General features: G+C 32.8%; 2 protein-coding genes and 3 long non-coding RNA genes across 6 annotated transcripts; 2 read left to right on the top strand and 3 right to left on the bottom strand.

Moving 5' to 3' along the window:
* Window positions 1-3,166: 3,166 nt before the first annotated feature.
* On the top strand, window positions 3,167-12,139 carry LOC122523934 (inositol polyphosphate-4-phosphatase type I A). Its single transcript, XM_043645923.1, has 18 exons — window positions 3,167-3,518; window positions 3,951-4,132; window positions 5,677-5,769; window positions 6,712-6,867; window positions 6,947-7,147; window positions 7,220-7,374; window positions 7,446-7,760; window positions 7,937-8,052; window positions 8,151-8,237; window positions 8,308-8,468; window positions 8,540-8,723; window positions 8,802-9,332; window positions 9,462-10,015; window positions 10,366-10,631; window positions 10,729-10,946; window positions 11,038-11,345; window positions 11,461-11,728; window positions 11,814-12,139. The coding sequence occupies exons 2-18, from the start codon at window positions 4,015-4,017 to the stop codon at window positions 11,944-11,946; spliced, it is 3,864 nt and encodes a 1,287-aa protein (XP_043501858.1). The 5' UTR covers window positions 3,167-3,518; window positions 3,951-4,014; the 3' UTR covers window positions 11,947-12,139.
* Window positions 11,754-15,868, bottom strand: LOC122523935. Its single transcript, XR_006305414.1, has 3 exons — window positions 15,779-15,868; window positions 14,710-15,627; window positions 11,754-11,924 (listed from the first exon to the last, which is right to left on the bottom strand). It is a non-coding gene; the product is annotated as an uncharacterized LOC122523935 (long non-coding RNA).
* On the top strand, window positions 14,886-20,178 carry LOC122523933 (protein scabrous-like). Of its 2 annotated transcripts, XM_043645920.1 has the most exons (5): window positions 14,886-14,969; window positions 16,344-16,708; window positions 17,067-17,260; window positions 17,798-18,137; window positions 18,856-20,178. In XM_043645920.1, the coding sequence occupies exons 2-5, from the start codon at window positions 16,415-16,417 to the stop codon at window positions 20,176-20,178; spliced, it is 2,151 nt and encodes a 716-aa protein (XP_043501855.1). In that variant the 5' UTR covers window positions 14,886-14,969; window positions 16,344-16,414. The 2 variants fall into 2 exon arrangements, with proteins under 2 accessions (XP_043501855.1, XP_043501856.1); XM_043645921.1 differs by lacking the exon at window positions 14,886-14,969 and having other exon boundaries at window positions 16,206-16,708; window positions 17,169-17,260.
* Window positions 15,903-16,685, bottom strand: LOC122523937. The gene is made up of 2 exons (XR_006305416.1): window positions 16,604-16,685; window positions 15,903-15,937 (listed from the first exon to the last, which is right to left on the bottom strand). It is a non-coding gene; the product is annotated as an uncharacterized LOC122523937 (long non-coding RNA).
* LOC122523936 lies at window positions 18,395-18,843 on the bottom strand. The gene is made up of 2 exons (XR_006305415.1): window positions 18,712-18,843; window positions 18,395-18,639 (listed from the first exon to the last, which is right to left on the bottom strand). It is a non-coding gene; the product is annotated as an uncharacterized LOC122523936 (long non-coding RNA).
* Window positions 20,179-20,253: the final 75 nt, after the last annotated feature.

The raw sequence follows: 20,253 nt of genomic DNA, 5'->3' as shown, positions 1-20,253 counted from the left end.
TGGACATAGGACAAAACCACGAAGAATCTTGGACATCTTTGAATCTGTGAGATCTGGCAAAGCCGCTTCTTTCATATACACATATACATACATAAATACATACTTATATACATATGTAGAAACATGTAACGTTCCGGCCGCAAATCTACGAGCGACTTAAGCTTTATTGCGAGTGCCGTAAAAGCCGAGCACGGTTTTCGACTTGTTGTCCATGCCGCCTCATCCCCTTCATTACCTTTCACGAACACGACACACACATACACACACACACACGTATATATAAATATATACTTTTAAATAACTTTCTTCGATTAATCAATAAAAAAAAAGTGCTGAAAGAAATGTCCTAACAAAAATATTTGCAAATTTCCAAATTTTATGAATTATTCGTGTCAAGAACAGAACACATTTGTACGCGCGCGCACATATTTTTTTATAAATATATTTCTTTCATAATAAATCGATATATAAAATTAATAATAATAAAAAAAATGTTGAAAAATTGTTCACAGAAAAATATATATATATATAAACAAAAGTCGGAATAATTCGTGTGAACGTTGATTTCGGAGAAGAACAGGCAGCTGAAGATATAATAAAGAAATAAGATGTCTGTTGGAACAATAAGGTGCGGCATTTCAACGAACAAGCATCGTGTTATTAATAACGCTAATAACACCCAACACTAATCTCGTCAACTAATCTTGTTGTTTCACGATAAGGAAAGGAGTATAATGACAGGTATCGTCGTTATAATCCATCTAGGTGTGTACTCGTTGTCGTTGTCGTCGTCGTAGTCGTCGTCATAGTACGTGAATAAAAGAAAAGAAAAATACTTGCAAAAAAAGTACAAAAACGCATTTTACAAGAGAACATTGTAATAATTATTAAGCGGAAGAGAGATAATGTGTCTACGCGTTGTGCGACGAAGAAATTATCTATCTCTTTTTGTATCCATAAATTTCTTTCATTTTATGATATTTTTTTTGTTCTTATCTTTTTTTATATTTATACACATCTTTTTCTATTCGTCATTCTCAAAATTATAGCGAGAGAATAAAATAGAATTGACTTTATTGCCGATTTAAATATATATATATATGTCCAAGATTCTTATAATAAAAATGAACGTGTCTCGCGTTGATTCGTGTAACAGATTAAAAAAAAAAAAATATAATAAAAGTAGGGAAGATTCTAGGAAAAAGAAGAAGAAGAAGAAGAAGAGAAAAGAGAAAAAAAAAAGTAGGTTGGAAATATAAACTCGGATGCGCTCTTAATACACGAATATCCTTTAATACGTTCTCCTCGTGTGCCGTAAAGTTAATAACGCTTTTACAACTCTATCTTCTTCCTCTCTCTCTCTCTCTCTCTCTCTCTCTCATTCTTTCTTCCGTTTTATTCAAAAGAAGTTTTGAATGTATTACGAACATACACATTAGAGGTGAAAACGTAAAGTTGCGAGCTTGTAGTTTACACGCAGATGACTCGTTCGTCCGCTCGCGCGACCCGCTCGCGTTGGGATTTGCTTTCGTCGCTTTACTGGATTTACCGACAGACACTTCACGCTTGGTGAAACACGCCCATGTTTGACTTGGCTTTTGAGTTACGCCGAAATTTTCAGAGAAAGACGCCGACACACACCAACGCTGAGCCTCGGGCGAACTTATCATCGTCCGGTCTTTCTATCTATCTCTTTCTATCTTGCTCTTGCTCTCAGTCCCTCTCACCCTCTCTCTCTCTCTTTTTCTCTCTTTCTAACGACATTACGACAACTCAAACGCACGCGCTGCAATGCGAGTGAGGGTAGATAGATTGTTTGTCGATTTTTAGTCATCTCTCCGCACCATAAACCCGTCGACGAGCTGCACCGAGAAACGATCGTAAAATCCGAACGCCTCTTATTCCGTTCAAGAACACGAGAACAACTTCTCCCAAACTTTACTCCCCTTATTCAGGATCCCGAATAAAGTTGTTAAATAATCGCGAAAGATCGATCTGGAGCTAAAATTAAAAAACAAACACCGCTATCTAATTCAATTATTATCTAAACGAAACTATTGATATTTTCTTTTATTCACAATTAATAAAAAAAATACATGATTTTTATACGACACGATTTTTGATTTTCATAACCTACTTCGTAATTCTAACATTATGATATTATGAAATTATTTTATTTAATACATATCAATTATTTCGAATAAATATTTGAATTTTCTTTTTCGAATCTTAGTACTATCGATTTAAAATAATCGATTGTAATACTTACATCGCCATCTAGCGTTCAACGTAACTACTACGTACGCGATGTTGCATACCAGCAAGTGCACCACGGACATGACTTGCGGCGCCATCTAGCGTTTAGCTTAACCTCGATGTGCGTGATGTTGCATATCAACACAGAACAACACAAAAATATAGAAATACATAGAAGCTCACAAGTTCCCTTTTTTATCTACCAAGATTCATCTTTGTTACTACCGGGACCACCAGCAGGCGATAGTAGGTAAAATACTATTAAAGAATACAGTATTCTTTGTTAGTATTGTATCGTCGTCGCGTTAAGTACCTACTATAGCCCACTGGTGGTCTCGGTAGTAACTAAAATAAATCTAGGTAGATAAAAAAGGAGACTTGTGAGCTTCTATGTATTTCTGTATCCTTTGATATCAGCAAGTACACCCGTCGATACGACTTGTGCTGACATCCTACGGAAAAGTTGGAACTACGCTTTGTTTAGTGTCCCCATTGATAGGCAAACTTCGTACATGCCTGTATAGGAAAATCCAAAAGCCTACCTGGGTTATACGTCATAGGATACTATTGGATATGTCATTTTGAAAAATGTTGGAAGATCACGTGGGTGAATAATTTTCTTAGAATTTTCATCGATCATTTCACGTATTATTATCACATAGCTAGTTAATTAATAGTTATTTAACATTCATTATTTTCTTGTTGATTTATATCACATGAAACATTTGTTCGTATAATATTAATTAAAAAAAAAACAAAAAGAGTTTACATTCAAAAGAGTTTACATTAATAATAGATTGATAGATAGTATTTTGTTAAAAATTAAAAGAGAAAAATCTTTATCTTAGTTCCGTAATTGTGGCCCCCCTGTGTAAAACAACTGACGTTAGTACCCTCCGTTACTAAAAATAGTTAATGGTATACGAACATGGTGTCTATTGGTTTGACGTTTCGATCATTTTTATGTTTAGTTTTCAAATGTATTATTAGGATCTATTCTAATAGATATTAATCGATTTTATTGTAATCGATGATTCAATCGAAGTCATAATTTATTATATTCCTATCTCACTCTTGTTGTCTTTTATCATGAAACTTAAATTGTATTACTTTTGTTCCATAAAATATTCCAGCAATCGAAATCGGATAGAAAGTGATTCTTATATATAAAATCAAAATGTTGGATATTCTTACAGTATTGGCATACTTCGTTTGTCCCATCGAACGAAGAACATCCATCAAAAATTATCACAATCAATCAGGTAAATATATTTCTGTTAAATTAACATTTTGCATTAACCCCTCTTTTCTATCTAAATTTCTAATTTTTCTTTTATATTAAAATTCACCAACTTTATTGTGTTTTATTATTTTTTGACACAAATTATTTATTTATATAATATTTAATACTTTTATTGGTTAAATAGAAATAATGTTATCGACATAATGTATGTTGTTGTTGCATAGTTTCTTATATTTAGTACATTGTGTAATTTTCATACGTAGACCGTATACAAGTCAATAGGTTATATATTTAAATTTCTTGCATCAACTCAGAATAATAATTAGTTAAATGATAAGTCAAAATCAAATGTTCCATTTAAAACACCAATTACATTACAATTATTATATTATTATTTAGAAAATAAATGATGTTCATTTAAATCTAAATATTTATATTATATGAATTTCAGAATTTTGCAGAGAAGTGAATTGAGCGATCTGTGACCCAATATGCGTGTGAAAAGATAATTTAAAATGAGGTTCAACAAACAAGAATTATTGACCCTGGCAACTCAGCCGTCTCAAAAATTTGAAAAGGAAGGTGTTTTGTATGTTCGTGAACGTCAGGAAGGATTTTTTCGCAGAACTGAGAGTGAGTCTTCGTATATATTTTTATCAACATTATCATTATTGTTATGCGCATATTGCAATGTCCTGCAACTCTATATTCTAGCATATAGAGATGTGCATGATTTCTGTCCCTTAACTTAATTATTATACATATATATATAGACATATATGTATAAGTCATCATAGGCATACAAATAAAACTGAGCGTTATAAAATATATATCATTCTCGTTTAATGATAAGCCTATTTTATATTATACGATAATAATAATCTTTGATGTTATATCATAAGCGCAGTGTATGAGTTGATACCAAAATTTACTATTGATTATTCTAATTAACATTTTTATAGATATTTATATTATTATTATGCATTAATTCATTGTTATCCATTTATTTTATAAATATATATATTTATATATATATATACTATTATCAAGCATGAACAATATCGCATACTATTTGTTGTAAATTTATCATTTCATAGCAATTACCAGTTTCTTGTTCTTGGTCAATTATTTTGAATGGATGTAATGTAATGATTTTTAAAAAGTAAACTAAAAAAATATGCTTAAAAATATGCTTGCAATGTGTGACAAATGAATATATATATTTTAGAATTATTATTATTCTCGTGATATATATATATATATATTATATATTATATATTTAATAATGTATTTCATAATTTCAGATATTGTAGTCCTTAGAAATTTTCCTAGAGTATTATTTTCCCTTAGATAATAAATGCATGTATTACATTCAAAAATTGCTGAAAATAATTTATTATTCTATTACCAATATAATTTATATAAAAATTTACTGTATTCTCTATTATGGTACATCGGTCAATAATATAATAATAGTATTTTATTTTTAGGAATATAATAGCCACTTATCGTTTCCTTATTTTTTTTTACATCATAAAAAAAATAAAAATAATAAAAAAGAAATCTCAATGCGCACTAATCCTACTAGAAAATAATGCTTTGAAACATTCATTTATAGAAAAAGTGAAAACTTCAACTCTATGCGTGTTAACATTTAATATTTCCAAATGATAGGTTGCTGACGTAATTGTTTAATTTAGATTGTATAAAATTGTTTCGACTTAAACCGTAGAGCAACTTTTCGAGTAAAAGATTTAATGTAAAATAAATATATATAATTCTCCTAGGAACTAGAGTATGCAATGTCATTAATTACTCGCATATGGTATTTTACTAACAAAAAATGATAACACCAGAGCTCATTGTAAAATTCATTCTTAACCAAAAATTCCATTCATTTTTCTTAACTTAGGGTTGTACAAATTATTAAATATTTCAGATTTAACAATGATAAACAAAATGATTTCTTATCCATTCAAGTTGTAAAACTTGTATATTAAAAATAGAACGATATCTATTTTGGTTCATACAATAAATTAATCCTGAGCACTTATATATCCCTAAAAGCAGAAGTAGATTTATGTTATGCATTTAACATATGAAATACACACAGATACATATGTATGTATACTTAGATCTTTGATTAATGATTACCAGTACCTCCATACAATTTCCAGGTACAGGTAAAAATCTTGAGAACAAAAGACAAAAAGGGAAAACACATAAGACTCTACGAGACCTCAGTTGCGTTACAGCCAGCACGAGTAAAGGTACATTCGAGTGCATTTTACCATTATGTATCACAATCATCTATCATAACATACCTCTCTCTCGTCTAACTAATATTCCCAAGTATAGTCTACAATTGATACCTTTGACAATTGGTATTAAAAAAGAAAAATTACACAATAATTTGGCCATTCTAATTTGTAAATTCATTTTGTGTTTCTTTTATTCTTGTCTCCCCCATTGATATATCCAAATATATTTAGAAATATTACATTAGATCAAAGTGTTCAAGTAACGTAATTAGTTTCACATATTTTGCTTTAATAATTTTTAATTCTTCATTTGTAGCAACCAATGCATGTCGTAAATAGAAATCATGCTTATAAAGCTTATTAGAAGAAACATAATCTTCTTGCATGTATTTAGTAAAAGCATGAGTGATACAGTTGGTTTGCTAAAGATTATATTTTTTCATTTTCCTCGCTATTATTACACCTATTATATTTAAGCAACTATTTAATCGAACATTATTATAAATTTAACTACTATGCTCCACTGTTATTTTTTTTATATACTGTGTGATAATTATTCAGAGTGGGTTTAATTCTACTCACACAAGACGGTAGAGAGTAGGCTTTAATATTCTAACACAAACGCTTCTTCACATAAAAACAAATATACTGTAACTGTTGAAATATTTGTGTGTCTTTTGATAACACCAAATTTACAATATTCGTATGAGAAAGCTCTTAGAGAGGTGTGCGTTGATGAATATGAATCAATGTTTTAAAATGAAATAGAATTTATTTTTGTACTGTCTTAACAATTATGAAATATTAATTATAAATCTTAACTATCTAGCTAAGTGTCGCCCGAAAAAGTGCTTTCTTGCAAGAATAATTGTTTTAATTATAAAAACAACATGTTGTGTCAAACATATGAGAAATTAATTATATATATATTTTCTATGATTTGTTCCACAGTAAGTCTAGAACGATGGTGCAGATTAAGAGGAAACCTTCTATTTTATTTCAAATCCCGAGAACAGTGGTCAGAACCTCTTGGCGTTATTATTTTGGAACAGTGCTGTGTCCGATTGGATCAACCGACAAATCAAATTCCATATGGATTCAGCATAGGTAAGATTTTTTTATCAACTCAATATTATATTATATTTATAAATAAGACAAATAAGTACATTGTAAAGATTTCTTTTAGTATTTGATGGTGGGTTGTTCCAACAATTGGGAGCTAATACTGCTGAGGAACGAGATAGCTGGTTGCAAGCATTGCAATTAGCTAGCTATGAATGCATGAGAAGTCAACTTTTAGCATTGAGAGAACGCATTGAAGCTTTCAGTGGTCACAAAAATGATACTGATATACATATGCTCAGGTTGCAACGTGGGATTTTTACAGGTTGAAATTGACTTCGATGAATATCGTGTGAAAAAATAGAAATATTTATTTATTGCAATAATTATCTTTTAGATCCTGCAGAAATACCAATGTGCGAGGTATCACTAGCATGCGATAATCTTCTATGCGATGGACACGGCCGACCTCCTAATCCTGTTTTGGAAGTAGACGTTCTATTGAAGCGTTCGAAGACGTGGATCAAATATGCACGAACAGAAGTTGTAGAAGTAAACATTTTTATTTCTATATTAAATTTTAAAAGATAGATTTGTTTGCTATTTGTTCATCACTTTTGCAGCGAAGTAGCAACCCTGGATTTTTAACAACTGTAAGCTTTAGAGCAAGCGACGGTCTTATCTCTGATACGAAAGTACGAATAACAGCCTACGATGTAAGAGAAAGAGTAAGTCAAACAGCAACACCGATAGGAAGTTCAATAGTAACCTTCAACGCGATCCAAGATACTCCTAGATTGAGAATACCATTAAAATCTGCTAAAACGACTACTGTTGGGTTTTTGACTATTAATGTATGGAATCTGGAAGCCGAAGATAAAGGAAACAGTACAGAAAGTACACCTTCTAGAAATATTCCAAGTACAAACAATCAGCAGGTAGCTTGGATAAGTGTCTACAAATAATTTTTACAAACGATATTTAATAATCTATTAGGTAGTGGTTATTTTTTTTTCGAACTTTAATAATCTAACAAATCACTAATTCTACATATATCTGCAACTTTAATTCGAAAACAAAATAATAATTAAATTTATTTATTTTGGAGTTGCAGGTTTTATCGCACAGACGGTCGCAATCGTTACCTCCGAGATTAGGAACTAAAATAAAGCTTCCGCATCAAGGACAATTGAAATTATTGTTTGCCAATCCATTCATTCAAACGTATAGGTGCGTAATATTACAACAAATTGTAAATTTATAACTTAATTTATAATACATACTTTTAATAAATATTTTCTAAACGATTTGAATTTTACTATGCATAGGTTTCATTCAGGATTGGGTGGAGACATATGTGTGCATGAAATTATGGCAGAAAGTAAATTATGTTTCCAATTTCCACAACATTTACTGTAAGTGTTACTTTCTTTTGGATACACTAGATCTCTTTTAATTGATAATAATAAATGTGAATGATTACAGTGGAATTTGGATACAAGAGGAGAAGGAATTACTTCAAGAAGTGGCTGGTATGGGTGAATTAAGGGAACCATGGCATACAAAACAAGTTGCATTACTTGATCGCCATCTTCATCTGTTACATTTATATTCACAAGCCAAGGAAAATTTAGCTGATTTTGAAGGTAACTAAAATAATTCATATTTCGTCGTTGTATCCAATTATTTATTAATAAATTAATCTTCATTCACGCAGGAAGTTATTTCAAGCAATCATCTCGAAGAAATGATCGAACTTTGGAATTTGCACCTTTAAATTTACACCTTCAAAGAATGTGGGTTCATAATGATACGTTGAATAAATGTGGATTTTACGATTTTGTCAGTGTTGGTGCATTTACTGCACATTCTCATAAGAGTAAAAATGGTGGATTAATAAGGTACACTATTATCAATATTTCAATCCTAATTATATTAAAATAAAATATATAAATAAAATATATTTCTCTCTCTCTCAGACTTGTACAAGCACTTAAAGAATCTCCAACACGAGGTAATCAATTGTATCAAGGAACGTCAAAGATAATAATGGCGCATGACGCCATTCAAGCTATCAAACAATTGAGAAGAGATGTCGTAGAAGCAATGCGTTCTTTAATGGAACTTGCTAAACGAAAGCAAACTAGTGGTATGTTACCAATCTGCGAAGATATGATAACAAAGACAAGAATATTGTTAAGTCTTTGGGATCCAGGACTTGTGGAAGAAGCATTAACTTTTCTAGAAGAGCATAAGGTAGCTAAGGTTCAAGAAGAAACTAATGAAGATAGTTCTTTACTAGATTTCAAAGTTAATCAATCCTTATCTCCATTTAAACGAATCACACAACAACTTAATTTTGACCTAAAGAGTCCTGATTTTGATGATTTCGTAACACCCGATACCCCAGAGTGTATGCAAGATACCTGGGCTGAAGAAAATACCAAAAGAAATTATGCATCTTTGGCATTCAAAAATAGTATTAATTGCGACAACACCGATAATACTACTATTATTACTACAACTGCAATTAATTTTTCTTCTACTACCACTACCACTACCACTACTACTACTACTGTTGCTACTACTACTACTTCGAGTGCATCTATTACTACTGCTACTACTACTACTACTACGCAAGAAGGTGAAAACAAAGAAGACTTCGTTATATTTCCAGAAGTAGAAAATGATCAGGATATAAAGGAAACGGAAGCCAGGGAAAATGGCAATCATGAGGTAAGCAATAATAACGACGACGATGAAGAAAAATATGACATCAAAAAGGATACTGATAAAGGCAAACGTTTCTTGGACATGAAAAAAATGTGTAACTCTCCGTCTGCAAATTATTATAAACCGACGGACGAGCCGGAACCCTGGGATCTCACACAGCTAAACATTGAAGCGAGTGTGATGTGCCTGGTATCAAAAGTCAAATTCCTTTGCGGTAGATGCAGCAGTCCAGCTGTACGTTTACGTAACAAAAATAGTTTAGGACGATCACAGAGTCTCAAGGGATGTCTGTCGAACAATCGAAACAATTCAAGTGTTGTGACAATTCAGCCTAAGAATGCGTTGCAGAGCGAAGAATCAAGTAAGTTGCTGGACAATTCACACAACTCCGTCTCTCGACAGCAACCAAGTCCCCAAGGGATGGAAAAGTCGACCCCAGCTTTCTCCAAAGCCAAAGAAGGTAAGGAAATTCAAACTAGTACAAATATATATACTCATTCATATTCACTTTATATATATATAAACATATATATATATATATATCATTATTTTTCAATATTTATTATTATTAGCTCTACATGCACACATCATACATATGCATATCCTCGTCATAAATCTCATCATGTAAGAATATCAAAGTTAGTTATTTTAAAAATATATTATATTATCACGCGCGCGCGCAATCTAATTGGTATTTATTAAATACCTTCTTCTTATTAGTCGCAAAAGAAAGTTTTCTTCTAAGCAACGTACAATGTGTAACTTTATTAGGGACTACTGATATTTATTGTAATACGTCTTCCGATAAAGTGTGCCAAGCTGTTGACTCAATGACAAGAGTGATTAAAAGTAATTCTGGACAGAGGAACAAGTTTATCGAAGGTCTAGACTTTGCATCGATCGTAGACTGGACGAGTGAGCTTAGACCAAGTATGAAAAAGCTGCGCCAGGCTATGGATGGGCTTCTCAAAACTGCGAGGCTCACGCATTCGGTATTCCGTGTTCAAGAAGATGCCAAGACGGCTCAACGTGCTTGTAACGTCAGATATAGACGGGACGTTTGCTTCAGTCAGGCAGTAAGTTTATTAATCAACATATTATTATTATTATTATTTTTCTTTTTAAACCCTCATACATCGACAATAAATGATATATTATTCAAATTATTTTCAGCTAACATCGTTAGTGTCTAGTATTATGGCAAAACTGTGGTGTCAAAGGCCTGATCCAATGTTTCTATTAATTTTAACGACACTCGGACCTCTAGTTTCTTTCGAGGGACTTCTCAGTTATTACGGCGATGAAATTGATATGTGGGGAGACATGGCAGTTGCTGTTGAGGATATGCATACCGTTACATTTACTTTATCTAGACGTGGTATTCAGCCTAGGTATAAATGATACTTCTAACAATCAAAAACGATCATTATCTTATTTCTTTTTTAAACTGTTAAATAAAAAATATTCTTTTATTTTGTACAGAATCGAAGGCTTTCAACTTCCATTACCTTGCGTAGTTGGTTCTCGAACTGCGTTAACGGTGATACTTCCAGTACCAGATGCTATATATTCGTTGTTGCCATTAGTACCTTCTTCCAGACAAACTTTATCCTTCAACGTTACACCTGTATTCTTCAATATAGGTATTAACGAAATGGCATCATTGGCTGAAAGTCTTGGTACTACTAAACCTCAAGAAAAAAGTAATATTGATAATTTTGATAGACTGAACGAATATTATTTGAGATTTAGAAAACTCAATTTGCCTACGGAACCAGCATCTACAAGGCGTAAGTGCATCTACGCATTAAGATGTGTTTGTAATTTATTTGTTAATAAGTTCAAAGAGGAATATCGATTTAATTAACAATTGATGAACTCATTGATAAATAAATTATTTTATAGTTGGTACAAAATCTGCATTGAGTCATACATTAGCGGACATGATGTTAAATTTAAAAACGGCCGTTCACGCTAAAGTCAATAAAAACGTCGAGATATTGCAATTGTCATCGCAAATATGTCGACGAATGCGTGGCTTGAGATTTACCAGTTGCAAAAGTGCCAAAGATCGGACTGGAATGTCGATCACGTTAGAACAGGTAAACATACTCTCAACGGAATATCATTTAGCCGAGCATGAATTTACGAGAGCACTCGATTGTATGCGAAGGTAAATATAATAATAAAACACCTTGTTGTTTATCGAATTCGTATAATATCTTATAACTGTACATACTTTATTTATCTCATTCTAGTGAAGGATGCCGACGAGAAAACACGTGGAAGAACATCGGGGTACGAAAGTACGCGTTCAACAGTCTACAGATATTAACTTTTCCAAAATTGTATCGACCACCAACCGGAACCTATGGATCAGCACAAACTTAAGATAAGTGTTACAACGATATATATACACTTTGTTTTTATTCAATTTATTATTATTATTATTAATTTTTTTTTTTCTTTTTTGTTGAATGATCTATTTGATCGGGACTTGCCAATTAATTTATAATTTCATGCGAGATGACTAACGATTAAATCATAGACACACATACATACAAATACGCATACTTCTCTGTCGATAGATATAGAATTTAGCGATAAAATGAAGTTTGCGTTTTTAAGAGACTAAGAGATTTCAACGAACTATTAAAAGTAGCCGTTAATAGTAACGTTTAGCTGTTAACTTAAAAAAACAGTACTAAACGATCATATGTATTTACTCAACTTTCTTCTAAAAACACGATTTTTCAATTCTTGTTGTTTACAAATTGTGCTATGCGTGCTATATAAAAACTGTGTTTTCAGAGTACCGTTTTATAAGAGAGTTGAGTGTACAGAAGAATGGTCGATCAGGATTACTCTTTAGTGCCATCTTTTTATTTTTATTTTTTATTCTTTAAACAAATAGTGCGAAGATCGGTGCATCAAGATTTTGCGAATGATTAATTATTAATCATCATTTGTTAAGAGAAAAAACATATTTATTGCACGATGTACATAATTTCGTCGACGCGAGCACACACCACGAAGAAAGATTTTTTGAAATATTTAATAACAGAAAAGAAGGATCAGACTCATCTACCACAAAAACTGTTGTTTAAAACAGGGCTTCTCAAATTTTTTCCACTTGGCGATCCCCTTTATCCGATTAAAACTTTTGCGAATAAAAACATTTGCCGATAATAAATCATAAATATAAAATGTTATTTAAACACAAAAATTCTTTGATATACATACGAATATTATTTTATCATGTATTAAAGTACTAAGCCCAAATTATTCGTAATAATTTTGTATTTTTACTGAAATTTCTGCTACTCTCAAATATAATTACGCAACCTCGTATGGGGATCGCTACCTACACTTCCAGAAGCTCTGGTTTAAAAAGAACAATTTTTAATTAAATTAATTAGGTCAATCTAAGCGCTTCCTTTTACCGAACAATCGATCGAATAACAAATTCGTGATAATAAATTATTACAGATAGAGCTCAAGTTTATATTATTACGTTGAATTGTATATTTGTATATTATTATTATTATTATATTTTTTTTCTTCTTTGATTGAAATATTGTTTAAGAAATGTCTGAGAGAAACGAGATATTTCGTTATTATAAAAATACTCTCGTACGTGATAAAATATGGAAGAAAGGAAACAAAAAAAGATAAATCCAAATGATAAATCCGCGGGTGTTGCCCCTGGCAATAGGCAACACACTCGTACGAGCGTGCACTAAAAAAACTCATAACTCTGAGTGTTTATGCGCGTGCTTTCGAAATGATTTTAATTCAAAAATGATTCATAATTAATAATATATTATACGTATATTTGTAGGAGATCAAAAGAATTATAATTAAGTTATATAATAAATGCTCTTTTGTTTATCAACGAAGATAGTTTGTTAATTTTTAGAGAACGAAAAAGAAATATTTAAAAGAAAATTCGAATTAACAAAGTATATTAATATAAAATAATAATAATAGTAATAATAATAATAATAATAATAATATTAATGATAATAATCGATGAAGCACGTTGTCTCAGGAATCATCTCATTGGAAAATGATCAATATCTTAAAATCATTTATACGCATGTCCAAATGTCAACTAAATAATCGAGCAAATTAAAGGCAACAGAAACAAAATATGTATTTTCAAATGAATACAAAACATTTGTCGTTCATACACGCCGAGATGATTCATTCGTGTTACTTAAGAAGAGATCGTATAGGATGATATTATTCGTAAATAAGAAAAATTATGATTTTTTTCGTATTTAGATCTGTTAACAAAAAAATAAAATACAAAAAACAGAAAGAAATAAGGAACAAAATATATTATCGAACGCGTATAAACGATCATTTTCGCAATTAAAAATAACAAATTGTATCGAACGTTACGTTTCGCTCGTATAGATACACACATATACACATAAACACATAAATACATGCATTACGTACGTACATATTAAATATTAACGTTAAAAATAAAATTAACAAAACAAAAAAAAACAAATTAAATAAACTAAAATAAAATGAAAAAGACAAACCCGCACGCGGAACGTGAATTGTTTTTAAATATATATTGTTATTAGTCAATATATGAATTTTTGTAAGAAAAAAAAAACCTAACATTTTCCCTAAACAAAAGAGCTCGTGTAATACGAAAACGCAGTAACATGTAATATGTATAGGTTGTTAAATTCGTGATAGAAATTTAGGAGAACGAATTATATTATATATACGATACGTGAATCTCAAATTCGCACTTAAACAAACAAAAAATTATATATGTAAAGAATAATAAGAACGATTAATTATTAAAAAATTAAAAGAAACAAAATGTGAAAACTACCCCTTAAAAAAAAAGGAATAAATAAATAAATAAACAAACAAACAAACAAACAAACAGTCTGTGTAGAAAAATTGTAAAACGATTGAATAAAATATTATTTAAGAGGGATGGACCGAGAGTTTAATATCATCGAAGGGGGAGAAGAAGAAAAAAAAAAGGAAGAAAAGAATGTTAGAAAAAGTTGGAGAAAAATGTGGACAAAAAATCTGAAATATTTTGAGAGCAGGTAAAATTGAAGAAAATAAAATAAGAAAAAAAAGAAAAAAATAAGATTTGTACGAAAGCTCGCTTACCAGCTGCCAATCTAGAACGGTGTTGTTGATCTGTATAAAGGGAATAGAACCGGGTCGCGGCTTGAACCGGCTTTCATAAGGGCATCGATGTCCGATAGAGAGATGCCTGTGAGAGATGCCGAAGAAAGAGAGATGCATTTGCAGTCTGTCGTGTGCCATTGGGCGTAGGAAGGGCGTAGGAAGGGAGCATATGGGAGAAGGGATCTCCTACGGTTGAACAAGCATACGGCGCGTGGCAAAAGATTCCTGTTTAGCATCGGGTATGCCGTTCATCCATCCACTCTCTTCTTATACACAACTTCAATCACGTGTATACATATATATACACATATACATATATATATATATATATATATATATATATATATATATATATGTGTATACACGTGGACCAAGTTACGTGTAAAGTTGGCTCTGACACGAGAAACTCGTTCATCGTTTGGGGGTAGATTTTTTTTCTTCTCCTCTTCTTCTCTTTTTCTTCTTCTTATTTTCTTTGATCGAACCCTTGAAGCGTGCCTCGGTTATAACACCCTTCTTCTCTTTTTCTTTTGCTCATTCGCTTACTCTTTCATTATTTTACATTATGTTCTACGTTTACGTTTAATAGATCATATTACGAATTGTTCAAACACGTATAAGAGGAATGTTTAATTAGTTTGGTAACGGTTATATCAATGAAACCTTTGAAATTTTTGATATAAGATACACCGAGTTTCTTTTGCCAGTGTAACAGTTGTGTTTCTGTAATATGATAGTTCAACACCGTCCTTTCAACTTTTCGAATTATTCTATCCAATGAGTCGGATTATTCAAAATTTCTCGAATCCCAATTTATTCCATCCGGAGCGTTATTGGTAGACGATCATTTGTGGCTCATTTAACAAACCATTTTGTACGCTTCTTCGTATAAGTCTTCTATGTTATTAAAAAATAATTTTTATTACTTATTGCATATATATATTTAATTTTTGTTTAAAGATAAAATTGAACTATTGCAAATGTTAAAAATATTATTTTACCTTTAGTTTAAAAAATAAAAGATATAGAATTTTCTTTTGCATTTTACCTGCGGCACAAACGATTACCGGTATAATGAAGCTGCTTGTTTCCTCTCTCTCTCTCTCTCTCTCTCTCTCTCTCTCTCTCTCTCTCTCTCTCTCTCTCTCTCACTCTCTCTCTCTTTCTCTTTCTTTTTCTCTTTCTTTGTGCATCTTCTCCCTTCCTCCTTGCATCCACCGCACGAGCGAACCGGGGGCCATCGATGTCGCGTGGCGTGCGCGTGGAAGTGCCAGCAAGATAAAAATAAAAATAAAAATGAGACCAAAATAAAGAAGTAGAAGAAGAAAAGAAAAAAAAAAGAAGGAAGGGAAAGAAAATATCGATTAATATTTTCGATTAATATATATACACACATCATAGAAAAATATAATAAAATTATCTATATAATAAAAATTAAAAGAAAAAAAAATATCAAATATATCTGAAAACTATTCGAACACTTTGTAATAATATTAAAAATAGAAATAAAAAGAAGGTGTAGATGTATTTCTATATTAAAAGGATTTATTATAAGGTTAACTTAAATAATGTTATTCGAGTACGTAAGGGCAAATCGTATGGCACACACGTAGGAGGGTAAAGCTGACCTTAGAAAGCACAGGGGCAGAATGAAACGAAGCATGGAAAAGAGGAAGAGTAGTAGATGGTGGGTAGAGTGAAGCTGATGTTGGTGGTTGGTGGTAGTGGTGGTAGTTGTGGTGGTGGTGGTGCTGATGGTGGTGGTGATGGTGGTGGTGGTGGTGGTGTTGGAGAAAAGAGAAGAAGAAGAAGAAGGAGAAGCATGTACACGCGCGATAGTAAGAGGCAAGCGAGAGGACAGAACGATGTATACCTGGGACGCCTGGTGTTGGCGAACACCTGCTCCACATTGGTATCCCCCAATGCCTTTGTCCAGCCAACGGATATAACACAAGCGTACCTCGTCGAAGAGACGCCAGTAAGTCTTTGAGAGTCCAGGAAGACAGACACGCATAGTCCTTAGTTTTCATTATTTATCACACAAGATTTACACATTTAAATACATTGTGGTCCATGACATAAATATTTAACAAACACGCACTTATTACTTTATAATTTTCATTAGATTATCATACAAGATTTAATACAATTTATATTTTGTGATCCATGATATCGATCATTTAACGAATGATAGATCTTATGTTCGTAATTGGTATCAACGATTAATATAGAGAGTGATATCATCGGACTTGAAACTTTTCAAAGTTTTTACGATGAAACATATTTCGAGAAACAATATGTTGACTCTGTGTTTATTAGTAATTTCTATGTTAAAGACTATCAACGGTGTTAGTACGGTGCCTATGAATAACGAAAATCTCGAAAATTTAGTGAAATCTTTGCAAGAACAAGTTAACGCACTTCTTTATCATCGTCAGGAGGATTACAATGCTTTGGAGGAGAGTTTGAAGCATGCCATAGAGAAAAATACCGAGTTGATTGTACTCAGGAAAGAAGTCGAGTTATTGAGGTGAGAATTTACTTTTATTTTTCTTTCAGTTTTTTTTTTCGAAATCGTAACTCTTTTCAATTCAACGTACGATCGATAGAACGAACACTCGGTAACAAAGCAAACGAGCAAACGAGCAAGCAAGCAAGCAAGCTTAACACGTTGATTTTCTATTTTCTTCAACGGTGTCATAGATAGTATAAGCTGGTATATGCATAGAATATAAAAAGAACGAGAGGAAAATAAAAAAAGAGAAAATAATATCTAATAAATCGATAGGTATAAATGTAATGTTCTCAGTAATAAACGTTTCTATAGATAGGAATATGACCTTTTATACTCATTACTATTTAATTTTTCTGTGAATAAAATATCTAATACAATATGCACATGCTCGGATTAATAATTTGCAAGTAGTTCTACACGCCAGGGATAGAAAGATAAAAATAGATAAATAGATAATGGAGAAGAAATGATAAAACATTTAAGAAATTTTAATTAACGAATTGATAACAAAGTAAAATCTGATCATATATTCTATTGTTACGATCGTTACAGGAAAGAAGTAACCGAGTTGAGAGGCGGAAGCGGTAACGAGGCGAAAAACGAGCGTTTGAGGGTGAGATGGTTGGGTAGTGCGGTAACCGAATTGCAGACCGAAGTCGCCGAAGTTCTAAGAACGAGAAATGCTAGCGAAGAATTAGCTGAGAGATCAAGGATGCGAAGCGAATTGTCCCTTTTAAAAGGTGACGTAGCTGAGGTCGGAAGAGGTATTCGTAATCTTGGTGGTCGCATTGCCAAGTTTGAAGCTGCCCTGGGAACAATTCGCATCGACATTACTGCCGTGAAGGAACGTGCCAGCAAACTGTCCCGCACCTGCGCCGATGTCGCCAGTCAGGTAATAATATTGGAGATTAAAAAAAAAAAGAACATACTATTTATATATATAGGGAGAGTATACGATCCGCGAGGAGGCACACACGTTTATCGCATGCGTAAACATAAAAGGGGTACACGTTGACGCATTAACGTGTTTAGTAGTTATCAGCCAAAGGAGAAGAAAAAAATAAAGAAACGGGGGAAAAACACAGTAAGGAAAAAAAATAATAATAATAAAAAGAAGAATAAAAAGAAAAGAAAGAGATGCAAGAGAGATGCACCTGCCGCGTTAGTCGTACAGCCGGCAACCGGTGGCTCCCTATTTCTGTTTCTCGTTTTACCGGCCGGCAGCTGCCGGCGTTGGCTCCTCGCTATATCGGGGCCCCTTCATTCCGGCGTTCCATTCGTTTGGCAGCATCGGCCCTCCTCCCCCGAACAGGCCCTGATACCTCCCCCTTCGCATCCCACCAATGTTCATAAATACAACACGGACCCGGTATATGTCGTGGTTCGTTGCGCTCCTTCAACAAAAGCAGATGTTTCGTATTATTCCTTTATTTTCTTTCTTCCTTTTTTTTTCTTTTTTGGGTTACCTTTCAGTTATCATTCGTCCCTTTTTTCATACATATTCTAGACTTCTTATTATCTTCCACTTGTATATTTTATAATTATTAATTAATATTTATTTATTTATTTATTTCATTAATTCATTTCCTGTTCCGTTTTATTTTGTTTAGATTGGTACCGTGCAAATCGAATTGAAATCATTGAAATGCGACACACCAAGCGACCACAAGTTCCATCGGTTCTCCGTCCATCGACACGAGGACAAGACACGCGAGGACAACGAGATTAAGAATGAAGTTTTATTCCACGAAAGTAGGAGGAGGCATAGTTATTCGAAACCTTTGATGCATCGTATCGAGGAACGTCTCACCAATCTGGAACATAAAATATCGTTAGTATCGAGAAAACGTGGAATGATCGAAAAAAGAGTAGTATATGAAAATCAGGATTACTTATCCGGACGTATAGCTAATTTGGAGACGGCTCAGGAACAATTATTTTCGCGTATGAAAAATATCAGCAAAGAATTATCCTCGACGAGTAAATTAAGCGAAACGATGGTCGAATTATTTGAAACTGTGCAGACATTGGAGGACAAGGTAGATGGTAATGGATCGGATACTAAAAGAGAAATCGCGAGATTGGATATTAATGCTGCGAGAAAGGCAGCTGAATTGTCGTTGACCAGAGAAGAATTATCTAATCTTCGAAGAGCTGTACAAGCTTTGAGTGTTAGTGCTTCTAAGCTTCAAGAAAGAAGCGATCGACACCAGATATCTTTAGACACGCTTAACGATACCCTCAATCGTCTTGACTTATCGTCGTCTATAGAAAAAGCAAGCAACATAACTCACGAGCTCGAGCAGGTGGAAGATCAGTATCGTTTGATCGTCGATGCCTTACCAGGTAATTGTGATGAAAGAGATGGGCTTACTCTGCTTGCACCTGGACCAGGTGCACCGTTACTAGCCTCGTGTCATAAAGGATGGATTGTTATCTCAAGGCGGATCGACGGTATGGTTGAATTCGATCGAACTTGGAACGATTACGCAGCAGGTTTTGGTTCACCTGTTAATGAATTTTGGATAGGTAATGAAGCACTTCATAGACTTACTCGAGACAACTGCAGCAGGTTGAAAATCGATTTAATGGATATATACGGTACACATTGGCACGCCGAATACGAATATTTCAATATTGATTCCGAGGAATCCGGTTATAAGCTCCACGTTTCCGGTTATTCCGGAAATGCAACCGACGCATTGTCCTATCAGAACAATATGGCCTTCAGTGCTAAGGACAGAGACATGGATATTAGTTCCACTGATTGCGCTGCTAATTATCACGGTGGATGGTGGTTCAGTCATTGTCAACATGCTAATTTAAATGGTAAATACTCGTTAGGGCTTACTTGGTTTAAGTCTAACACGAACGAGTGGATGGCCATTGCTTCTTCCGAAATGGCGATACAAAGAAAACAAAACTGCCGATAATTTTCTTCGATTCATTCTCCATGTCTTTTTAATCGCTATTGAGATTCAACAACTTATTATATCAACCGTCTTTAT

Source organism: Polistes fuscatus, unplaced genomic scaffold (genome assembly GCF_010416935.1).
Source record: "Polistes fuscatus isolate 324 unplaced genomic scaffold, CU_Pfus_HIC Scaffold7, whole genome shotgun sequence".
Lineage (NCBI taxonomy): Eukaryota > Metazoa > Arthropoda > Insecta > Hymenoptera > Vespidae > Polistes > Polistes fuscatus.
Note: the sequence above shows the minus strand (reverse complement) of the source record. Positions and strands in the feature narration are given on the sequence as shown.

What these genes read in the sequence shown, in the direction of transcription:
- LOC122523934 (XM_043645923.1), top strand. Translation starts at nt 4,015, where the DNA reads ATGAGGTTCAACAAACAAGAATTATTGACCCTGGCAACTCAGCCGTCT. An exon ending in GACAACACCGATAATACTAC is followed by an intron (nt 9,333 to 9,461) that starts TATTATTACTAC and finishes TACTACTACGCA; the next exon opens with AGAAGGTGAAAACAAAGAAG. An exon ending in AGACGTGGTATTCAGCCTAG is followed by an intron (nt 10,947 to 11,037) that starts GTATAAATGATA and finishes TATTTTGTACAG; the next exon opens with AATCGAAGGCTTTCAACTTC.
- LOC122523933 (XM_043645920.1), top strand. Translation starts at nt 16,415, where the DNA reads ATGGTGGGTAGAGTGAAGCTGATGTTGGTGGTTGGTGGTAGTGGTGGT. An exon ending in ACCTCGTCGAAGAGACGCCA is followed by an intron (nt 16,709 to 17,066) that starts GTAAGTCTTTGA and finishes TCTATGTTAAAG; the next exon opens with ACTATCAACGGTGTTAGTAC. An exon ending in AAAGAAGTCGAGTTATTGAG is followed by an intron (nt 17,261 to 17,797) that starts GTGAGAATTTAC and finishes CGATCGTTACAG; the next exon opens with GAAAGAAGTAACCGAGTTGA.